This window comes from Heterocephalus glaber, unplaced genomic scaffold (assembly GCF_053883595.1).
Source record: "Heterocephalus glaber isolate CG9 unplaced genomic scaffold, H.glaber_assembly_v1.0 deba00001532, whole genome shotgun sequence".
Classification (NCBI taxonomy): Eukaryota; Metazoa; Chordata; class Mammalia; order Rodentia; family Bathyergidae; genus Heterocephalus; species Heterocephalus glaber.
This window is the reverse complement of record NW_028258330.1, coordinates 19,300,162-19,323,488: the sequence shown is the minus strand read 5'-3', so window position 1 is coordinate 19,323,488 and position 23,327 is coordinate 19,300,162. Positions and strand designations below refer to the sequence as shown.

Here is a 23,327-nt window from a genome sequence, read left to right as displayed (position 1 = left end):
TCTTGAAGTCCACTTTGCAAATAGAATAGCTAACCCTGCTTTTTTCTGGGTTCCTGTCTCGTGGTGTATTGTTTTCCATCCTTTGACTTTCAGTCTCTGAATTTCTTTTCTTTTTTTTTTGGTACTGGGGAGTGAACCCAGGACCTTGCGCTTGCAGGCAGGTGGTGGAACCACTAAGCTAAGTCCCCGGCCCCTCTGAATTTCTTTTTTAATTAAATGTGGTTATTGTATGCAGCATATTGTTGGACCTTGTTTCTTGATCTGTTCTGTTTCTTTTGATTGGTGAATTGAGACCATTTACATTGATGATTTTTTTTCCTTTGCTGTGCAGAAGCTTTTCTTTTTTAAATAGCGCAACATTTATTGGTACATTTTAGGCATACATAATGATAACACTCATCATAGTGAATTTGTACCCATACATGGTACATCCCACCCCTTTTTTTCCCATTCCCTATCCCCTCCAGCCCCCTTCCCTCCCTATGTACAAAAGATTTGTTTCCATTTTTTCCTTCTATTTTCACTTTTTTTGTCCCTTACTTCCTTTCTCCCTCCCCCCCTCCCCTGTTCCCATTCCCATTTGAACATTTTCTTCCCATTTCCCAGTATCTATTTATAACTGATATGTATTGACTTATTCTCATCATGTTATTTTCCTGTTGTTGATTCCCCCCTTTTTTTCTCTTCTGTTTAATTGCTTGCCTTGTCTGGTGGATTCATTCTATTGGGGTTCATGGAGTTGTAACCTTTATTATCTCTTTCTAGAATGTCATTCAGAACATTTTGGAGTGCTGGTTTAGTGGTCATGAATTACTTCAGGTGTTCTTTGTCATGGAAGTATCTTATTTCTTCATCAATTTTGAAAGATAGTTTTATGGAATACATCAATCTGAATTGGAGGTTGTTTTCTTTTAGGATTTGAAATACTTTACTCCAGGCTTTCCTTGACTTGAGGGTTTGTGTTGAGAAGTCTGCTGTGATTCTGATGGGCTTTCCTTTATAGGTGATTTGTTCCTTTTCTCTAATAGCTTTTAATTTTCTGTTCTAGTGTTGAATTTATGGAATCTTGGCTATTATATTTCTCAGTGTAGATTTTTTTTTTTATCATAGCTAATTGGAGTTCTGTATGCCTCACTTACTTGTATGTCAAATTCTTTTTCCCTGCTTGGGAAGTTTTGTGCTATTACTTCTGTGAACAGAGAAGAGAAAGCGTGAAGGAAGAAATAACAAAACAGCAGAACAACAAGAAGAAAAAAATTAGAAACAATATCCACACTTATATAAAAAGAAGAACAATCAAGGAAAGAAATAAAAACAAGAAAAGGAAAAAAAAAAGATAATGTTCACTTCAAGGCATGTCTATGCTGTCTCTGGTAGACAAATTGGGCACACAGAGTGCAGATCCATGTTGATTACTCCCAACAAGCCAGCCATAGATTTATGGCGGGCTAGTGGATAATCCCAGTAAGCTTGCATCTTTAGTTCTAAAGCTCAGGGTGGTTTCTGGCTGTGTGCCTGGAACCCGATTTGTTTAGCCTTCAACACTTCATGTGCCTCTTGCCAGCTTGAACTCTGTTCTCTGCTGGCTTTAATTTGGCTCCTTGACCTCCTTCTGTCTTGACCTCTGTTCCATCTCATCCTGATGGAGCCAGCCTACAACTGCCCTGAGTTCTGAGTTCAGTTGGCCCCTCTCATGGGGGATGTCTGAACCTGAATAACTCACCAGCCACTGCAGCCTGCTCTGTCCACTGCTTCATTCCACTGGTGTGTTTCTTCGTGAAGACCTCTGGGTTGCTAGTAGTCACCATGGGTCTGCAGGTTTGAGCCACCTCTGCCATGCAGTGAGTCAGGGCTCAGAGAGAAAGCACTACATACTACGTCCTTCTTTGTTGAAGTCTCTCTCCTGATCCTTGCTGGACCCACTTTCCTCCTCCTTCTCTTCCTCACATTGGTATATTCCAGTGTCTGGACACCCAGTCTCGGAGAGGTTATTTCTCTGCAATTCACCACTTCACCATCTTCCTAGAAGTGCAAATATTCTAGATCTGAAAAAATTTGAAGCATATTTGGCCCAGTCATTAAAACCAGTGAAAGTGTGATCATAGTTAAAACTATTTTTTTGTGGAACTGGCTTTTGAATCCAGGCCTTTGAATATGCTAGGCAAGTGCTCCATCCCTACACTACATCACAGATCTTTTAAAATTTTCTGTTTTGGGACAGGGTCTTGCTAAGTTGCCCAGACTGGCCTCAAACTTATGATCTTCCTGCTTTATCCTCCTAAGTAACTGGGATTACAGGTATGCAACAGTGCCTGGCTCCCTAACTGCCTTTCTAAAGCACTAACTTTTGCCTTGAAGGAAAAACTTCATGGCATTATCTCTACCTGGCATTTTATATACACTCATATACACATATGCACACGCACACACGTGCATGTAAAGATGTGTCCAGGCTTGTTTCTCTTAACTGAACACCATGAGGTAGGGACATTGGCTTCTTCACTATTGTATTCCTGGTATTTAGAACAGTGCCTCACAAATGCTTAGTAAATATTTGTTGAATACATAGTAGAAAATGCATTAGTATTTTATAACCTCCAGAGTATCTTCATTGTCTTAGGGTTCCTGGAGTTCTGTGTTCATGTTAAAAATTAAATGATGGGCCAGGGATTTAGCTCAGTGGCACCGCCCCGCCTCACAAGGCGAGTTCCATCCCTGCTACTGCCAAAAAAAAAATTTAAATGAATACCCCATCTCCTCCTCATCTTTATTCTCTGCTTGTATACTCTTACAGTCATTTTTATATGCACTCATATAAGTTCTGGTAAACGTGTACTTATACTAAGTCCATTGTTTTGCAGACTTGCTCCCTTCCCTCACTTATCAGAATGCCTTGATTAGCTCCCAGTTAGTCCTGCAGACTTATACATATGTGGTTGTTACCAGATCAGGGGTCTTTTCAAGTTTCTTGGTATCTTGTACAAAAGGGAGCAGCAAGATCTTAGACTAAAGATCAAAGATTTATTGACTGTGAAATTACAGTGCATAGGATGAGAGCAGGCCAATCAGAACTCACAACCCAGAGAGGGCTTTGTATTGAGGGTTTTAAACATTAGAGTTTGGAGTGGGATTAAAGAGTTGTTTTAGGTTTTGGTCTTAGCAGTGAGCACCTTAACTCTGCCCCTCTGTCAGGCAGTGGAGTTTTTGACCTCTTATGGCCCTTGGGGGAACTGTCATGGCACCCAGAGGCCACCAGGGTGTGGGGTGGTGGTCAAAATAGCATTGTTAAAGATATGGTAGAGCCTGGGTTGGTGAAGAGTTGCTGAAGACCACCAGTTGACTTATTATGTGTGAGTAGGGTTCCCCGGTTATTTTCTCCTACTGTATTTAGATCTGGATATTCTGGGCCTGAGTTAAAGTTTAACTCAAAAGTTAGGTCTAGCCCAGAAAGCGGGCTCCAAGGCATTTCACCCTCCTCTCCAGCTATTGGCTACTCCTGCCTTATAATGACTCATTCAGCCAGCTCCCAGTGGTTGAGCACTTAGATACTTTGCAACCTGTTGCCATCTGGATAGTACTGCCATTAAGATTTTTATGTATTTGTCTTTGTGTACATGAACAAATGTTTCTTCTACAAAGAAAGAACTGCTAGGTCAGAGTGAATGAGCATTTAAGATGGTCATAGCCCTGTGGTAGGTGGTACCTGCTCTAAGAAAGCAAGAGGGCTAGGAGTGAGTGAGTAAAGGAAGAGAGTAATAGAATATGTGGGTGAATAGAATATTGGGTGGGTTCTGTGTGTGAAGCACATTCCATGGGACTGGATAGAGATCTAGGCATTGACTGAATGTTTTGGTGCTGAGTCAATAGTGGGGCAGAAGTCACAGGCATTTGAAGAAATCCAAATAGCAAATAAACGTAAGGAAAGTGATTAACCTTGGGAGTACAAAAGAACTCAAATGATAATTTAAAAACTTTTTTCATTTATTACATTAGCAAAACTAAACTAGAACTAGTACTTGTCTTTGTTGGTAGGGTGAGATGGAATGGATCCTTTTACTTTGTATTGACAGGATATCAAGTTAACATCTCTCATCTGGTAAAAAAGTTGGTATTATGGACCAAAAGCCTTAAAGCCTTTATTTAGACCCTTTGATTCAGGACTTCTCCTTCCCTGGGTTTATTGGTACTCATATTTATTTATAATATTATGCCTAGCCTCTGAGTGAGGTCCTTATTGAGCTTGGGGAACTTTAAGTGACAAGGATTGCTTATGGCATAGTATTTGTAAAGTAGAATAAAATACAAGTAGTAGATGCGCCCTGTGCTCTCAGCCACAGGCCTCGGCCTCCTCCTGCTGTTCCTGCTAGGCCTTGCGCAGGACACCCCAAACGCGCAGGAGATGAAGATGGATTGCAACAAAGCTGTGCCAGGCACCATTTACAAGTACAGAGCCCTGACCCTCATGGGCGAGGAATACGTCCAGTTCACGAAGTACTCGGGCAAGCATGTCCTCTTCGTCAACTTGGCCACCTATTGCGGCCTGACCGCCCAGTACCCTGAACTGAATGCACTGCAGGACGAGCTGCGAAGTTTGGGTGTTGTTGTATTGGGCTTTCCTTGTAACCAGTTTGGAAGACAGGAACCAGGAAAGAACTTGCAGATCCTCTCTGGGCTCAGATATGTGCGTCCAGGTGGTGGCTTTGTCCCCAGTTTCCAGCTCTTTGAGAAAGGGGATGTGAATGGAGAAAACGAACAGAAGGTCTTCACCTTTCTGAAGAACTCCTGCCCTCCAACCTCTGAACTTTTGGGGTCACCAGGGCTGCGCTCCTGGGAGCCCATGAAGGTCCACGACATCTGCTGGAACTTTGAGAAGTTCCTGGTGGGGCCGGACGGAATCCCAGTCATGCTCTGGTTCCACAAGGCTCCAGTCAGCACCGTGAGGTCCGAGTACCTGAAGGGGCTCCACGCCCAGTAGGGAGGGCAGCCACGGCGGAAGTGGCCCTCCTGCCTCCCCACCCCGAGTACAAGTCTAAGCAAGGCCACCTTTGCTCCCCATGCTTCCTGCCAGTCTCCATGTCATCAGAGCCTCTGCATGTGCGAGCCGCTGATCGGACACATGTAGGCTTGCGTGTGCATGTGTGCGTGTGTGTGTGTGTGTGTGTGTTGGAGGATTGAGGGAACAAAACTTACCTACGCAAACCTGATCCTGAGGTACCAAGTTTCTCCCAATCACATTTTAGGGTAATGACAGACCCCCAGTATATCTGAAGAAGCAAGCCTGGAAGTTGTGCGGGTGATCCTCCCTGGCCCTGAGCGAAAGGGAGGCAGGGCCCGGCTCTCTGGGGCCTACCCAGCGCCCCCAGCGGCAGGACCCTGAGCAGAGCGCAGAGGCCCCTCCACGAAGGGAGGGCGGCCTGACGGCCCGGGCTCTGGACCCTACCTGCATTTGGGTCTCGGCTGGCAGGGAAGTCCCTCCATTCTGAATGACGGCGTTCTCACCGCCTGAGTCCCCGCTCTGAGCCAGTTCCTGTCACCGGCTCTCAGTCAAAGGAAACTTCTACAGCAAGGGGCTCCACACCCGTTCCCCGACACCCGCCCTGCCAGTCAGAGCTCCCCCTTCATGAGGTCTCTGCTCCCTCACCTCGCCCTGCCCTTCTGTATTTTGCTTTCCCCCACAGCGCTCTAGAACTTTCCTTGTCACATCCAAAAGCAGCAGGGGTACCGGTAGCAACAACAAAAAGCATAACAAAAACTCCTCCTCTTTAGAGGTCAGCCCGGGCCATTTATAATCCAGTCTTCCAGGACAGACTCAGATTTCAGAAAATCGAACACTAAGAAGATTAGGTGAGGGCGTAAAGCAGCTGTTTTTCTCTTAACAAATTGTTTTGACACAGGCGCTTGCTCTTTGAGCTTGGAACGTGCGGTGTACCCGACAGCAGCGTCTCACGTTGCGGGCTCGCGTCCTGCAGTCTGCCAAACAGAGACGTGGTGAAGACCATAGACCGCACCAGAAAGTTCCTAAGTACCAGGCACACGAGACATAGAAAGTATTTAGATGTTTCGTTTCCTTGAAGTCAGAATCTAGTAAGGAAGAATGGGTTTTAGAAGTCTGGCCGCCGCGGCCCAAAACCAGGCTCGAGACCCCACGAGTCCGCCCCGCCGTCGCGGGTGGCGAAAGAGGAGTTTGACTTGGAGCCTTTTCTCCATCCTGACCCGGTCCCCGGGAGGCTCCAGCTCTGCTAACCGAGGAGGCGACCCCGGGGACGTGGGCAGGAGCTGCCTGCTGGGAGCTGCCCGCGTCAGGACGCTGGAGGAGGCCTCGCGCCCGTGCCGCAGTCTCCAGGGAGCTCGTGGGCGCGGGTTCTGAGGACAGCCGCGACCCCAGGTGCTGTGAACTGCCATTTTCACCCGATCGAATGCACGGGACAGGTCCTTTCCTTCCATGCCAGCACCGCGTGGCCTGGCGTAGATGTCCTGGTTCCGCCCCCGGCGGGCCCTTCTGGTTTCCTGTTGTTTTGTGTTGGGCCCTTATGCTCTTCCCACTGATCTCCCCGGATTTACAACAGGACTATGCTCACCAGTAGATTCATTACAACTTGCTTGGGCTCCTTACTTTTGAAAAAAAAAAAAAAATAGATTGGTGGGGTGATAATTCAAATGCAAAATCCTGCCAAAGCATAATGCACCGAACTGCTTCAATCAATTTTCACATTCTTTTTGCATTAAAATGTTTGTAAGCAGCCAGAATGTGCTCAGTTTAAAGCACCAAGACCTGTATGACCCGCCTAGAGCCCAACAATCCCCAGCTATAACTGATTCCATAAGACAGACAATTCATGCTCCACTGCTAGCTGCAGAGGGACATCAGCCTCCACGAGGCCCGCCGTGCTGGGCCAGGGAAATGCTCCAGCGCTGACCTGCACCCGGGCCCCGTGTTTGCCATCTTGAAAAGGACACTGCCCATGCTAATCCTCTTAAGGAAAGAATTGGAAGACCCTACTCACGGTAATTAACTGGAAGCTAAAACACCTGCCCTGAGTACCCCAAACAGGACAGCACACTGAAAAACCGTGGGAGACTTGCACCACACATCCACGGGAACCCAACTGCATCCCGGGGTCTCCGGGACTCCTTTGCATCTCCCATTCGTCCATCCAATAGTTCAACACACATTCACTGCCTATCTTTTATGTGCCAGGCATATTTCCAAAGGCAGAAGACACAGCAGGGAGCAAAGCTAGCAAAAATCACGGTTGTAGTGAACCTTACCTTACAATAAATAAACGAAGAAAGAAAAAGAAAAAAAAAATACAAGCAGTACCAGTTGGACAAAGAAAATACATGAGAATGCCGGTTGTGTTGGGGTTATGAGTTTGTCTAGCTTTTTTAAATAAATATTATGTATAAAAATATTTTATGTCAGCTGAGTATGGTAGCCCATGCCTGTAATTCCAGCTCTCAGGGAGGCTGAGGCAGGAGGATTACAAGTCCAAGCCCACCCTGAGCAACTTCGTGAGACTCTGTCTCAAAATAAAAAACAAAAGGGCTGAGGATATGTAGTTCAGTACGAAGGCCTTGGCTTCAGTCCCCAGTACCACAAAAACGAAACAAAACACCTCTAATAAAGGAAGCCTAGAAAATGTTTCAGAGCTGTTCCTCAGTCTAGAACTAACTAGACCCAGAACTAATAGGGAAGCTCTGTGCATTGATCGCAGAAATGTGTGCTTCTTCCTGGATGTGGCTTTTAAAACTGTAAAGATGAATTCCCAGTTTGATGTGTCTGTGATTGTGCTTCACCTATAAGAAGTATGTTTCCCTTTCAGTGGCCTCATTGTTCCCGAGAGAGATAGCAACGAGACTGTACCTGAGGTTGTTGTCACATCAGGTTATGCCCTGCTGCATTTTTTTAGTGATGCTGCTTATAATTTGACTGGATTTAATATCACTTACAAGTAAGATATTTAAATCTAATGTTCGTGATTTTAATGATAATGACTAATACTGTTATATTGGGGGCTTACAGCATGGCAGGTGTAGTGCTACACAGTTTCTCTAGGTTTTCTCATTTAAAATTCTTTTAAAAACTCAGTTGTGAGCAGTATTTTTCCACTCATTGTATAATTGAAACTGACATAAAAATCTTAATAATTGTCAGTGTAAGTGGTGATGATGGAGCACAGTTTTAACTCAGGTGTTGCTGCTGTTGAGGTTCTCCTGGAAGAGGGGTGTTTTCCCACTAATGAATAAAAACATCAGGGGTTTTTGCTAAATACAATTAACAAATATTAGCAGTTGTCATATACTCAGTAGTAGAAAAATCTGTATTCTTAAAGTATCTTTAAAATGTGAATTATGTCATTTCAAAATGTTTGCAATATGATTATCAAAGGACATGTTATAAGACATATTATGGTTAGTAAATTAAGTTAAATTGGCCTGCTTTCTTCCATCTGAAATCAAGTAGATACAGTTAGTAAGGAACTTTACATCAGTCTGGGCAATAATCTACAATAATCTTAAATTCTACAAGTTTCAGAAATTATCCAGGGTTTTATGTATCATGAGTATATTGTCAGCAGTTTCTTTTAACCCCCCCCACTTATAAGTGTGAATTCTGCTGTTATGTAACGCTCATCACTAATAGGCTACAAGAGTACTTGTCCCAGCCTGAAGGAGTTAAGTCTGAACAATTTTTCACGAATCTCTTCTCTCATAATTCCTTTAACTGTATGAGTTACTTATTCTTACCCTTTTCTTATGAAGATCCAGAAGAGTTGATTTGATTTGATAACTTGTATCTCAGGCCCTAGCTATGCACTGTTTAGTGCCCCCATTTGCTAAGTACTACAGTTGGATTTGTGAGTGAACAGAAGAGGCAGAGAGATCCTTAAAACTTGTATAGGAAGAAATTTTGCTACATTAATTGAAGCATTGCTTTACGTTCATTTAGTTTCCCCGTTGTCTTTATAGTTTTGACATGTGTCCAAACAATTGCTCAGCCCGAGGAGTGTGTAAGATCAGTAACAGCAGCAACACTGTTGAATGTGAGTGTTATGAAAACTGGAAAGGTGAATCGTGTGACATTCCTTACTGTACAGACAACTGTGGCTTTCCTCACCGAGGCATCTGCAATTCAAGTGATGTCAGAGGATGCTCCTGCTTCTCTGAGTGGCAGGGTAGGCACTTCTTTTATTTATATTTTTCTTTCAATTCACAGCATGTTCCCTGTTTAATAAATTGTAGTGGGCTTTATGCTCAGCATCTGTACAGTGTACGTTAACCAATATCAGATGACATTTAAACTTTCATATCCCTTTGTCTTTCTTACAAATCATTCAGTTTCATATATATGTGAAAGTGGTCTCCTTTGAGTTATAGACGGATTGTTATTTTTTGCAACTCATTTGTGAAAGTTGGATGATTTGGTCTCAGCCATAAGGTGGCAATAGCTGAGAACCAAGCTAGGAGGTGGAAGAAGAGCTGACAATAAAGCTGTTTCCTTAGAAATTTCCTCTAAGTTCAGAGAAAATTTGGATCAGTTGTACATTAGAGTCCTGATGCAGTCACTTAATGGCATTATCTACAGAAACAGATAATTGAAGGAGTCTTAGGAGATTCTTTAAGAAATGAGTGAAGATAGTTATTATTGATGTAGTGTATTTTTTTATATGCTTATACCTTGCTCATAACCTTTTCATTTTGAAAAGAAATGTGCTTGTTTAAATGCCTTAGTTTGTTGCGTTTGGCTGATAATGAGGAGTTAATAGTTGGAGTATTTGAGTACCTTCCACTTTGCAGATATTGCAGCAGAAGCTCAGATTTCCAAGAAGGAAGTCTCTTGCTTCTGTTAAATTCCTTTTTTTTTCCTTTTTTGTACCAGGGATCGAACACAGGACCCTGCGCTTGTGAAGCAGGCAGCGGAACCACTGCGCTAAATCCCCAGCTCCAGAAATATTTTTTATTATTATTCCCAGGTCTAGTTTTTACATTTTAGCCCTGAAGTTTTTATTTGAATATTTTTGTTTGTTTTTTGAGACAAGGCCTCACTTTGTAGTTTAGGCTGGCTTTGAACTTTCTATGTAACCCAGGCTGGTCTCAAACTCATGATGATCCTTCTGCCTCAGCCTCCAGAGTGCTGGGATTACAGGCATGTGCCACAAAGCCTAGCTGAGTAAATAATTCTTCTGTGTAGTCTTTCTCTGAGACCTATTTTTCATTACTGAAAACACCTAACCTGGGTATGGCCAAGTCATCAGTGTGTAATTTTGTATTTTATTAGCGGTTACCCTTGGTTAATACCTTGAATTAAAAGCAAAAAGATTTACAAAAGAAAAGGGAAAAAAAAGCAAAAAGATTTGACTGATGGATTGCTAAAAGAAAGACAAAATATTCCTTAAATATTTGTTACACTGCCGGGAATGGTGGCACATGCTTGTAATCCCATCGCTGAAGCAGGAGGAGTCCCACAAGTTCAAGGCCAGCATGCACTGCAGAGTGAGATCCTGCCTCAAAAAAAAAAAAAAATTGTTACATTTAGATGATTAAAACTTGAAAGGCAATAAACTTTTAAGCTGCAGTTTATGAAGCTAATTTATGATATTTTATTAGGTCCTGGATGTTCAGTTCCTGTGCCAGCTAACCAGTCATTTTGGATGCGAGAGGAATGTTCTAATTTAAAGCTCCCCAGAGCTTCTCATAAAGCTGTGGTCATTGGAAATATAATGTGGATTGTCGGAGGATATATGTTCAATCACTCAGATTACAACATGGTTCTAGCGTAAGTTGTCTTAAATATCTTTGCAAGAAGTTTTGTTTTCAATTTTGAAAATTTATAAAATACAGTTAAGTGAAAAGAGAAACCATTCTACTGCCTGTGAAAAATCTATTAATATTTTGGGAGTATTTTAAACCTTTTTTATATATGCTGAGTTTTTAAAATTGAGAGTAACAAAGAATTCATTGTCATGATAAGCAATAATTTATCTTTTTGAAATACTTTCTATGACATTTTGCTTCAGATACATATAGTAGATTGTATAAATAGATTTATCTTTTAAGTAATAGTTTCATAGGTCAAATGGTTTGAATTTATAATTTGCTAATGGAAATCATGCCACTAATATCTCCCAGAGTTCAAGGTCTGTCTCTATCTTGTGCCTCTCATATTGAAGGGAAAATACACATCATCAAAGCACAGCAATATATGCAGACCCATGTTTATACTGACATAGTTCATAATAGCTAAATCTTGGAAACAACCCAAATGCCCATCAGCTGATGAATGGATAAAAAAGATGTGGTTTTTTTATACAATGGAGTACTACTCAGCCATACAGAAGGGTAAACTTGAGAGATTTATAGCTAAATGGATGCACCTTGAAGCTGTACTCTTAAGTGAAATAAATTGGACACAAATGTGTCAATATCTGAAGAAGATATCAGAAAATAGAAAGATATCCCTTGTTCTTGGATAGGAAAAACCAATATAGTGAAAATGACCATACTTCCAAAATTGTTATACAGATTCAGTGCACTGTCAATCAAAATCCCAACAGCATATCTCACAGAATTAGAAAAAAACAATCCTAAAATTCATTTGGAGCCAGAAGAGACCTAGAATAACAAAGGCAATTCTGGGCAACAAAGGCAAAGCCAGAGGTATCACAATCCCTGACTTTAAATTATACTACAGAGGGCCGGGATTTAGCTCAGTGGTTTCACTGCCTGCTGCACAAGTGCAAGGACCTGAGTTCGATCCCTGGTACCAAAAAAAATACTACAGAGCTATGGTGATAAAAACAGCATGGTACTGGCAAATGAACAGACTTGAGGATCAATGGAACAGACTAGAGGATGCAGAGACAATGCCAGACATACTTACCACTTTATCTTTGACAAAGGAGCCAAACACCTTCACTAGAAGAAAGATAGCCTCTGTAATAAATGGTGCTAGAAAAACTGGCTTACCACATGCCAAAGATTGAAACTAGACCCATATCTTTCACCACGCACTAACCTAAAATTGAAATGGATCAAAGATTTAAGTATTAAAACAGAAACACTAACTCTGCTGGAAGAGAGAATAGGTAGAATGCTTGAGGACATAGGAATAGGCTAAGACTTCATGAACAAAACCCAGAACACACAGGAAATACTACAAAGAATCAACAACTGGAACCTCATCTTATTAAAGAGCTTTACACAGTAAGAGAAACCAACAGAGTGAAGAGACAACCCACAGAGTGGGGAAAAGTTTTTACCTACTATGCAGATAAAGGACTATTATCTAGAATATATGAAGAACTCCAAAAAATCAAACCCCCAAATTTAAAGACCCAATGCAAAAATGGGCATCTGAAATTAAGACACTTCTTAGATGAAGAATTAGAAACAGCAAATAAATATATGACCAAGTGTACATCTCATCTCGGCCTTTTGGCTAAGATCAAGTGAAAAAGTGTTCAACATCACTGGTCATTTGAGAGATGCAAATTAAAACAACACTGAGATTCTGTCTCACTCCAGAAAGAATGGCTGCTATCAATAAATCAACCAACAACAAATACTGGAGCAGCTGTAGGGAAAAAGGAACCCTTCACTGCTGGTGGGAGTATAGACTGGTGCAACTACTGTGGAAATCAGTGTGGAGATTTCTTGAAGAACTAAAACTAGAGGTTCTTTTTGACCCAGCTGTAGCTCTTCTTGGTATCTTCCCGAAAGAATTAAAAACATCATACCAGAGCTATATATGCACACCCGTGTTTATAGCAGCACAGTTTGTCATAGCTAAATCTTGGAAACAGCCCAAATGCCTATCAACTGATGAGTGGATAAACATGTGGTTTTTCTATTCAATGGAGCACTACTCTGGCATAAAGAAGAATGATCTTCAGACATTTATAGCTTTGAGACCATACTCTTAAGTGAAATAATTCGGACACATATGTTTAAATACTGCATTGTTTCTCTGGTGTGAGAAACTGAATGTGGAAATAAGGCCAGAGATGTGTAATAGATGTTGGGAAATGGGAAGAAAAGTGTTCAGATGGGAAGGGGAACAAGGGAGGAGGGAAGTAGAAAAGAAAGAAGGGACAGGAAAAATAGTGGAAATGGAAGAAAATATGTGTAAATATCGCATTGTCTCTCTGGTGTGAGAAACTGAAAGGGGAAATAAGGACCCAAATGTATAACAGATAATAATACAAAATAGGAAGAAATTGTTCAGAAGGAAAGGGGAAGTGGGAAGGAGAGAAGGGGAAAAGAAGGAAGGGTCAAGAAAAAAATGAGAAAAGAAGGAAAAAAATGGAAACAAAGCTTTTGCAAATAAGGAGGGGAGGGGGAGTTGAAGGAAGAAGAGATTAGGAGAAAAAGGAATCAAGATACATCATGTACAGGTACAAATCTATGATGAAGGTGCTCATTATGTATATTTTTTTAAATTTTTTTATTCATTAAGTTTATTGGTACATTTTAGGTATACAATATGATGACATTCCTCATTGGAAATTTGTACCTTTACATGATATATCTTGGTTCTTATTTTTTCCCCATTCCCCTGCCCTCCCTTCAACCCCTCTACCCCTCCCTATTTACAAAGACTTTATTTCCATTGTTTCCTTTTCTCATATTAATTCCATTACCTTCTTTCCTTTCCCCCACCCCTCCCACTTCCCCTTCCCCTTTGGACCTTTTCTTTGGTACCGGGGATCAAACTCAGGTCCTTGCGCTTGCTCAGCAGTTGACGAAACCACTGAGCTAAATCCCCAGCCCCTCCTTTGGACCTTTTCATCCTTTCACATTATTCCCCTGTTGGTTACTTCCCAAAAGAATTAAAAGAATCATGCCACAGAAATATATGCATGCACATGTTTATAGCAGCACAGTTTGTAATAGCTAAAACTTGGAAACTGCCCAATTGCCCATCAACTAGAGACTGGATAAAGATTTTTTTTAAAAATATATATATAAAGTAGAGTACTACTCAGCCATAAAGAATGAGAAACTAGAGCCATTTATAGTTCAATGGATGCACCTTGAGGCCATGTTCTCCATTTAAGAAGGATTTGAAAGCATAGTGTAGGGAACAGGGAAGGGGGACGTTACTAGAACCGCTGCAGTAAGTCCTAGTTTCCTGCGAGCCACGACAGCACAAGGTGAATTAATTAATATACAGACAGAAAAGATAGAAGAAATAAGACAAGCTGAGCTTTGGGCCTGATCAGTGCTTCTCTGGGCAGCAAAGAGGAAGCCCCAGAGCTTGCCACACCTTTACTCCCCATTCGTCAGGAGAAACAAATGTAACAGATGATCAGGGCAGGAAGAGTTCAGTACATCCAGAGAGTAACAGATGTAAAAGGTGACTCAAAGGGCAGCAGTGGCAGCAGCAGCGAAAATCCTAGAACAGTGAGGAACTATGCAGATGAAGATTTTGTTCCTCTCAGGATGTCTTCAGTTAGTGTAATCTTGTCCTGGAGAATCACAGCATCACTGGACCATTGAGGTTTTAGGTCTGACCAGAGGCAAAGATGGAGTTAAGTCTTGACATGCTGTAGCTGGCCAGTAGGCGGAAAACTAGGCCCTAATCATGATTTAATTGTGAAATGATTTTTTCCCCAAAATTATGTAGAATTGCTCCCAACAGCACAGTTCATGATTTTTGTATATACTATCCTTGGTAAATCCATACAACACCTGTAAAAATGCACCCATTTTAACAGAAAACAAGGTGTCTCTGAAAGACAATCACTTTCAATACTAATAATGCTAAACTCCAAACTGGATATTCTGTGTCATCTTACATGTTTTCTTGCTCTTAATCTTGATAGTATTTCTATCACCTTTGCCCTAACTGCTCAAATCAAGCTGAGATCTTGAAGTCCTCTTTCTATTCCCTTCCCCCTCTTTTCTCTTTTAGTCAGTAAATCACTGAGATTGATAGTTGTGTCTCTCAAGTAAAACTGGCCCAAGCTCTGTCTCATTGCTGCTGTGTTAGTTCAAGCCCCTTAAATTCTGATGAGACCCTAGTGATGGTCAGGTCAGATTACTCCTCTACCAGGTCCTCCTCTTTCTCCATACCACAGATGCTGCTATTTGCTTTGCCTACAACACAGGTGTTTTCCTTAATATGATGTTTGTTTGTTTGTTTGTTTTGAGACAGGATCTTGCTATATGGTCCCCAGGCTGACTTAGAACTATGTAGCCTAGGGTGGCCTTGAGCTCATGATCCTCCTGCCTCAGCCTCTCCCACATGCTGGGATTTTAGGTGTGCCCCACATGCAGGGACTTAATAAAAACTAATGTACTCTCCATATTGGTGTATGTGTATTACTTACCACTTGTTAAATAGCAGGTTACCATAAACTTAGCTTAAAATAACTTGTATTATCTGACAGTTTCTGTTGGTCAGGAATCTGAGTTTTGTGCACTTAGATGTCAGCTTGCCTATGTTCTCATCTAGAAGCTCAACTGAGGAAGAATTCACTTCCAAGCTCAAGTTGCTGGCAGAATCAGTTTCTTTCTTTCTTTCTTTTAAAAAATTCTTTTATTGGTACATTTTAGGTATACAATACATTTACATTTATCATTGGGTGCTTGTACCTGTACATGATGTATCTTGGTTCTTATTTTTTTCCACATTACCTGTGCGAACTTCACCTCCTCCACCCTTCCCTATCTACATAGATTTCGTTTCCATTTTTTTTTCTTTTCTCATAATTTTTCCTTTCCCCTTCCCCTCCCACCACCCTTACACCTTTGGACCTTTTCCTATTTCAAAGTATCAATTATTCTTTATTAATTCTTTTAATCCTTATTTACACTTTTAGTTTCTCACAATAGAGAAACTTCGGTATTTACACGTGTGTCTTATTTATTTCACTTAAGAGTATGGCCTCAATATGCATCCATTTAGCTATAAATGTCTCTAGTTTCTCATTTTTTATGGCTGAGTAGTACTCCATTTTATAAAAAACCCCACATCTTCTTTATCCAGTTTACAGTTGATGGGCACTTGGGCTGTTTCCAAGCTTTAGCTGTTACAAACTGTGCTGCTATAAACATGGGTGCACATATATCTCTGTGGTATGATTCTTTTAATTTTGGGGGGAGAATCAGTTCCTTGTGGTCATAGGAGCAAGGGTCCCAGCTTCCTGATGGCTGTGGACACTCAACTAACTCACAGAGGCTGCTTTCTGCTCCTAGAGGGCATGCTCAGTTCCTTGTCACTCAGGTCTCACTGATGTGGTTGCTTACTTCATGGGCCACAGGAAGAGACTTGACTGAGTCTTCGAGATGGATGGTTCAGAGAAATGACAATCCATCATCTTTGCCATATTCTGATGGTTAGAAGAAAGTCATTGATCCTACTCACACTCGGGTATGAATGCCAACAATCGGAGATCATGGGGACCACCCAAGTATCTTCCTGCCACAATATGCCAGCAAATTTTGTTAGTCCTACCTTTAAAACCCACCCCAAATCTAACTACTTCACACCTCTTCTAGTGAAAAGAAAAGGTGAAACTAACTTGAGAAAGTGTCCTTTCCATTGTTATACTAGATATTATTAGAGCAGTGTGATTACCTTATATGTGGTTTTACCCTTGCATCTGGCATCCTTTCCCTCTCTTGAAGCAAGAAATCTGGGAGTCATTTTGTCACAGTACTTCTCCTCCTTCTACTCTCCTCATATTGAGCCTCATCAACTGTCACCAAATACACGGCATATTTATTCTTTTTTATGCCCGGACTGCCATTATCTTCTACCTAGTTTTTAGCATTCCTTCCTCTTAATCTGTTTTCTAAATAGAAACTAGAGTGATATTTTAAAAGTATAAATCATATAATTTACTACCTTTTGAAAACCTATTGCTGTCTTCCCATTAGACTTAGTGGTCCTATATATTGACCACTGTTTACCTTCCCAGGTTAAGTTTGTTCCACTCTTGCCTTCATTTTCTGTACTGCCCCACCAGCCCTCTTTCTTTACCTAAAACTCATGTTAAGAGCCTTTGCACTTACTATTTCCTCTGTTTTAGACTGTTTTCACTCTGCTGCAGGGCTGATTTCATCTCATCCTTTAGATCTTAGTTTAATTTTCCCAGAGAGCTCTTCTGTGACCATCCAGTTCAGACAGCTTCTTCCTGTTTTTCTTTTTCCTTTATAGCAGTATTTGTAATTTTTAATTATATTTCTGTCCATTCTCATGCATGCTCATTTTCTGCTCTTTCCACTTTTTCTTTTAAAGTTAGGGACCTTGTTTATTCACTCAACTAAAGTTAACTCATAGAAGGTGCTCAAATAAGTGTTTATCAAATACACGAGAAAGTAAGTGGAGAGTAAGTGGATTGTTTATTTCCTTCACAAATATTTGTTTCTGGATATATCAGTGTAACATTTTGTTATTTGGTGTACTTCATGAGCCTTTTTTTTTCCTGGCACTGGGAATTGAACCCAAGGCCTTTGTAGTGAGCTATATCCCTATTCATTCATTTGCTATTTTGGGACAGAATTTTGCTGTTGCCCAAGCTGAGGTCAAACTTGCAGTCCTCCTGCCTCAGTTTCCCAGAGAGGGGCATCTGCCGCTATGTACAGGTTTGTGTTTTGTTTTTTTTTTCAGGTTTGTGTTTTTGATTGCAACATTTTTTTCTACTTGTACTTTATTGAAACGTGGTTTTTAAAGCTTTATATTTCAAATGGTGACTTATTAACTTCCATGAAAAGTAAATACAGCAATTCCTTTTGAAAATAGTATTCTGGAATTTCAATTACAAATATATAGTTTTTGTTTGTTTGTTTGTTTTTTTGGTACCGCGGATCAAACTCCAGACCTTGCGCTTGCAAGGCAGGCAATGGAACCACTGAGCTAAATCCCCGGCCCTCCTTGGAATTTCTTATGTTACATTTCATCAGTATTGTTCTTGTCTTATATTTGATTCTCTGTGGTCTGAAAAAATTGACCACTTTTGTGTAAGTGTCTTTGGGAGTTCACCTTAGCTCATTTGTGGTAACCTGCCAGCCCCTCCTTAGGTATCTCCAACAAGCTCTTTGGCTGACAAGCTGAGAAGGGGCAAAGTGTATTAAGATACAGATTGAGCCGGGGATTTAGCTCAGTGGTTCTGCCGCCTGCCTCGCAAGCGCAAGGACCGAAGTTTGATCCCCGGTACCAAAAAAAAAAAAAGGTACAGATTGAGCACCCTCCATGCTACTTCAAAGAGACGGAGATTGGAGCATCTGGAGACTTGTTCTTGTCCTTTCTGAGTGTTTTCCTTCTTTCTCAAGATGACAGATACATGAAAGTGTATGTCAGACACAAAGTGTCTGTGTGTGGTTGGAAGCCTTGGAAGTCCTCAGGAAATATCATCTACAGCCAAAATTCTACCAAATTGTTACACTGGTGTTGAATGCATTTTGTAAAACCATTTTTCTGGATGGATTTAAATCATTTCTTTTTTGTCTTTTTTTTTTTTTTTTTTTTGGTACCAGAGATTGAACTTGGGACCTTGCGCTTGCGAGGCAGGCGGCGGAACCACTGAGCTAAATCCCCGGCTTTTTTTTTTTTTGGTACCAGGGATCGAACTCAGGTCCTTGCACTTTAAGTCATTTCTACTTTGATAAAATACAGTATTGTGTCTTTGAAAATTAGCAAGAGGTAGACAGAGAGTCAGACAACAGAGGAAGAGGAAGAAAAGAGGAAGGAGAGGGAGAGAGAATGAGACTGATTGAGAAATCTTCTGGCTTCCAGACAGGAAAGCAAACCAGTAAAGGGGGGAAAATCTGGCCTTAGACTTCTTCATAGCAACATTCAATACCAGCAGCATTCAAGGGAGCAGTACCTGCAAGAAAGGGCGGGCCTCACACGTTGAGCCAGCTGAGATGTCATTCACCTGTAAAGCTAGGAAGCAGATGTCTTAAACATGAGGAAACTCAGGGAAAGATGTGCATGTGAGTGCTACTCCAAAAAAACCACTTGACAGTGAAAGCAAGCCAATTCAGAACCGAAGAGCTCAAGAAGGAGAAGTTGTGGTAAGAGAACTATGAGGAGATTACCTCAGCTGAAATACAGATTCAGTACTAAGGAATAGTGGAATTATAAAATGGAATATGAGTGTTATGAACATGGACAGTGTCCAAGTTAGATAATAAAAATTGGGAAAATGGGATTAGAAATATGAATACTAAATTTTTCAACTATCAATGCAGGAAGTTAGTACATTCTGTCCAAAACTGTATAATTTCAAAACTTAAGTGAATAATTTTAGTCTGTACAATAAAATACTGCATTTACTAAAACTAGTTACTAAATAACTAATTATTAAATTAAAACTAAAATCTAAATAATTATTCATGTACTTCTTAAAAATGGAACATTCGGGCCGGGGATTTAGCTCAGTGGTTCTGGCACCTGCCTTGCAAGTGCAAGGTCCCGAGTTGAATCCCCGGTACCACACACACACACAAAAAGGTGGAACATTATAAAAATATTCTAATGGCTAATGCAGATATATGTACTATTCACATTTAATAGATGCCACTGTTTTATTTGCTTCAAATCATGTATAAACTATTTAAGACAAAAGGAAAGAGCAAGAATAATGGTTATCGATGCATTCTCCACTCAGGTTGAAAATAAGACATTGCTAATACAGTTAACCTGTGCATGCTTTTCAAAATCCAGAGAGAATCATTATCTAGATTTTAGCATCATTTGTTTACATGCATTTCTTTATACTTTAAGCATATGTAAAAATGTGTTGAGTTAGTAAATTTTCTAATTTTAGTCTTAACAAAAACATTCTGTAGTTTGCTTTTTAAACTCAGCATTGTTTTGAGATTTATGTTATTATTGCTTCAGTATATTTATTTTTCTGTATAATTACATGAATATATAATAATTTATCAATCTATTTTTAACTGATAGGCATTTATTTCCTTTGTTAATATGTTGGAATAAAGCTTTTCCTACACTTTCTTATTGACATGTAGTAATTTTTTCATAATTTTTAAAAAACTTGGATTATCCAGATGAACTCTTATAGAAAAGAAATATTTACTTAAAATATAAGAATACCATTTGTTTCTTTTGTTTCTATTAATTCTATAAAAAATTAAATATAATATGTAAGGCATTATCCCTTTGTATATTTTGTTAATCTGTTCTGACTGTGTGTATGTATAGAAAGATGTCTGAAATGATGTTTACTCCTCTATTAATATTTATTTCTAGATGATGGAATGTGAGGTGATTTTTTTAAACTTTTAGCTCTTTTGCATTGTTTGTATTCCTTTATAGTGGGCATGTATGATTTTTATAATAGGAATAGAGTGATACTTTCTTCAAAAATAAAAGAAAGTAAGATATTGAGTGATTTTTCAGTAATGCATGAATAAATGTGAATTGCATGGCGGGGTATAAATTATTTTCTTTTTGGTAGTTTTGTATTTCAGAGGTCTATTAGTATAGTATAGTATAGTCATAGTGTAATTGAAATGCTGTAATGTTATTCTGGCTTTCTTAAAAGCCAGATAAATATGCTGGGCATGGTGATGGGTGCCTGTAATCCCAGCACTTGGGAGTCTGAGGCAGGAGGATCACCGCAAGTTTGAGGCCAGCCTGAGCTACATAGTGAGTTCAAGGTCAGCCTGAACTATAGAGCAAGACCCTGTCTCAGAAAGAGAGAGAGAGAGAGAGAGAGAGAGAGAGAGAGAGAGAGAGAGGAAGGAAGGAAGAAAAGAAATGAAACAAAGAAAGAAAGAAAGCCTTTAACAATAACAATAAAGCCAGATAAAAGAAAAGTTCAGTAATTTTCATTTATTTAATTATTATCCCCTTTCCAGTACTATCTTCATTTTCTCATGTTGAATGAGGAAAAAGTTATTATAAGTAACTTAAGTCCTGATAGTACTGTATAATGCAAGGTTCAGGTGATTTAGACAGTGTGTGTAAGAGGTTTTCAGGAGGTGTTAGAAACTTCATTGTTTTAATCCCCAGGTTGTGTAGTTCAGCTCCCCTTCCTGAGTTCTCATATGCCCAGTGGACCCAGGTTTCAGGTGTGTTTGCCAATGTGATAGGTACCTCCCTGTATCTATGGTAGATTTAGTGAACATCTCCAAACTGGATTATATCACAAATAAAAGAGTACAAGATGTTCTGATTTGTCATTTGGGTAAAAATATGGTCTGTTTGTTTTATAGGTATGACCTTGTTTCTAAAGAATGGCTTCCGCTGAACCGTTCTGTGAACAATGTGGTTGTGAGATATGGTCATTCTTTAGCATTATATAAGGTAAGGTATTATATAAGGTTTGTATTAAGCAATAAACTCAGCCCCTCCTTAGGTTCATTTTGTACTGTATAGTTGAAGAGCTAGTCAATGTTGGTTTCTAATTGAAAAAAACTGGGGGAGGGGTTAAGTAATTGGTTAAGTTCTAATTGGAAACTGAAGTCAAAGTTTTTTTAACCCATGATTATGGTGCACATGATTAAAAATGTAGATTAATGAGTGTAGGTTAGCTTTGATGTCCATTAGCGAAGTTTAGACAAGAATAACCACATTGTAATGTAACTGAATAATCATTTTCATTTCCTTGTGTTTGTAGGTATGTGGTAGAATGGGGCAACTTTATTTTTCTGTCATTTTATTCTATAAAAGGTCTCATTTGAGGAAGTCCAAGAAAAGTGGCAAAGTTTTAGAGAAATAGAATATTTGTTTTATTTTATTTTGTTCCTTTTTCTATCCTTTTCCTAATAATTGCTGAAAGGTACATTTTACTAATATTTTTAAAGTTAATAATATTGACATTTTGAACTGATCATTTTCTATTCTCAGATTTGAATTTTTAATATTTCTTTTTTAAATTTTTTAATATTTCTTAAAAATTCTATTTACATTTTTTCCTTAGGATAAAATTTACATGTATGGAGGAAAAATTGATTCAACAGGGAATGTGACCAATGAGTTGAGAGTGCTTCATATTCATAATGAGTCGTGGGCGTTGTTGACCCCAAAGGCAAAGGAACAGTATGCAGTGGTTGGGCACTCAGCACACATCATTACACTGAAAACTGGCCGAGTGGTCATGCTGGTCATTTTTGGTCACTGCCCTCTCTATGGCTATATAAGTAGTGTGCAGGAATATGACTTGGGTAGGTACAATTTTTCCAGTGGATGTGTTTCTTATTTTTTTTGCAATACCGGGGATCGATCTCAGGACCTTGTGCTTGTGAGGCAGGCGCTAAATCCCTGGTGGGTGGATGTGTTTTGAAAATGAAATTTAAAACCTCTATCCTCATTATTAGGATGATTTAACAAGATTCAACCTAACTCGGTCCAGTTCTTTTTCTTTTTTTTGGTACCAGGGATTGAACCCGAGTTCGATCAGCAGCAGGAGCCAAAACCACTGAGCTAAATCCCCGGCCCCCAGCTCTTTTTCTTGAAACCCATTTAAAATAATGTTTTACTAGGGAAATTGAGATTATTGATCCTTTCTATAGTATATATTTGTTACTGTTGATTTGTAAGGAGCCAAAAATGGTACTAAATGCTTTGACTGTATGTTAAAATAAATAAAAATTCAAACAAAAAAATACTCTGAAAAAAATTTGGATAGCCTTTTAGAGATTAGTTTAATGGAGATTGATTTCACGTGTGCATGTGTGTTTGTGTGTATTTCCTCTTTTGGTTAAATTTTATTATCTCTGTTATTGTTCATTAGAAGTATCAGCTGTAATTGATGATTTGAGAAAGTAGGCCTATGAAGGTGTGTTGATCATTAAAGGTCATAGAGAATTAAATGTTGATTTGTAGGGACTCTTAAATTTAGTGACATTCTTTTCCTGTGTAGCATATAGAACATTTAACCCACTGGAGTTTGGCCACATGTCTTTGATACAAGTTTTAGATGGGTTCCTTTTAAAATAAAAAGATAAAAATTTTTATCTATAACTACAAATACTTCCATATTCATATATATATCAGCTTTCTTGAATATGATATATATAATCAGCTCTCTTGAAATCTCTTCTCTTCCCCTAAGCTGCTTAGATTTTGAGTCTTAGAGAAGAAGATTGCAATGTTTGCCTTTAACTGGTTTCTCTGTTTCCAGATAAGAACACATGGAATATATTACAGACCCAGGGTGCTCTTGTACAAGGGGGCTATGGCCACAGCAGTGTTTATGATCATAAGACCAAGGCCCTGTATATTCATGGTGGCTACAAGGCTTTCAGTGCAAATAAATACCGGCTCACTGATGACCTCTACAGATACGAAGTGGATACCCAAATGTGGTGGGTGGTATTTCTTAAGCTTTTCACTTTAAGATGTGAAT

The 23,327-nt window shown here is 39.7% G+C and overlaps 1 protein-coding gene and 1 pseudogene across 4 annotated transcripts in view; both read left to right on the top strand.

Annotated features, from left to right (window-relative positions):
* Atrn (attractin) overlaps positions 1-23,327 on the top strand; it is a 195,146-nt gene that overhangs the window by 76,255 nt on the left and 95,564 nt on the right. For all 4 annotated transcript variants that reach the window (XM_004840725.4, XM_087188714.1, XM_021254994.2 and 1 more), the window contains 6 exons: positions 7,824-7,952; positions 8,971-9,176; positions 10,609-10,777; positions 21,193-21,283; positions 21,900-22,143; positions 23,103-23,286. In XM_004840725.4, coding sequence (XP_004840782.2) covers positions 7,824-7,952; positions 8,971-9,176; positions 10,609-10,777; positions 21,193-21,283; positions 21,900-22,143; positions 23,103-23,286 — 1,023 coding nt within the window. The remainder of the gene's footprint in view (positions 1-7,823; positions 7,953-8,970; positions 9,177-10,608; positions 10,778-21,192; positions 21,284-21,899; positions 22,144-23,102; positions 23,287-23,327) is intronic.
* LOC147824672 (glutathione peroxidase 6 pseudogene) lies at positions 4,188-5,111 on the top strand (annotated as a pseudogene).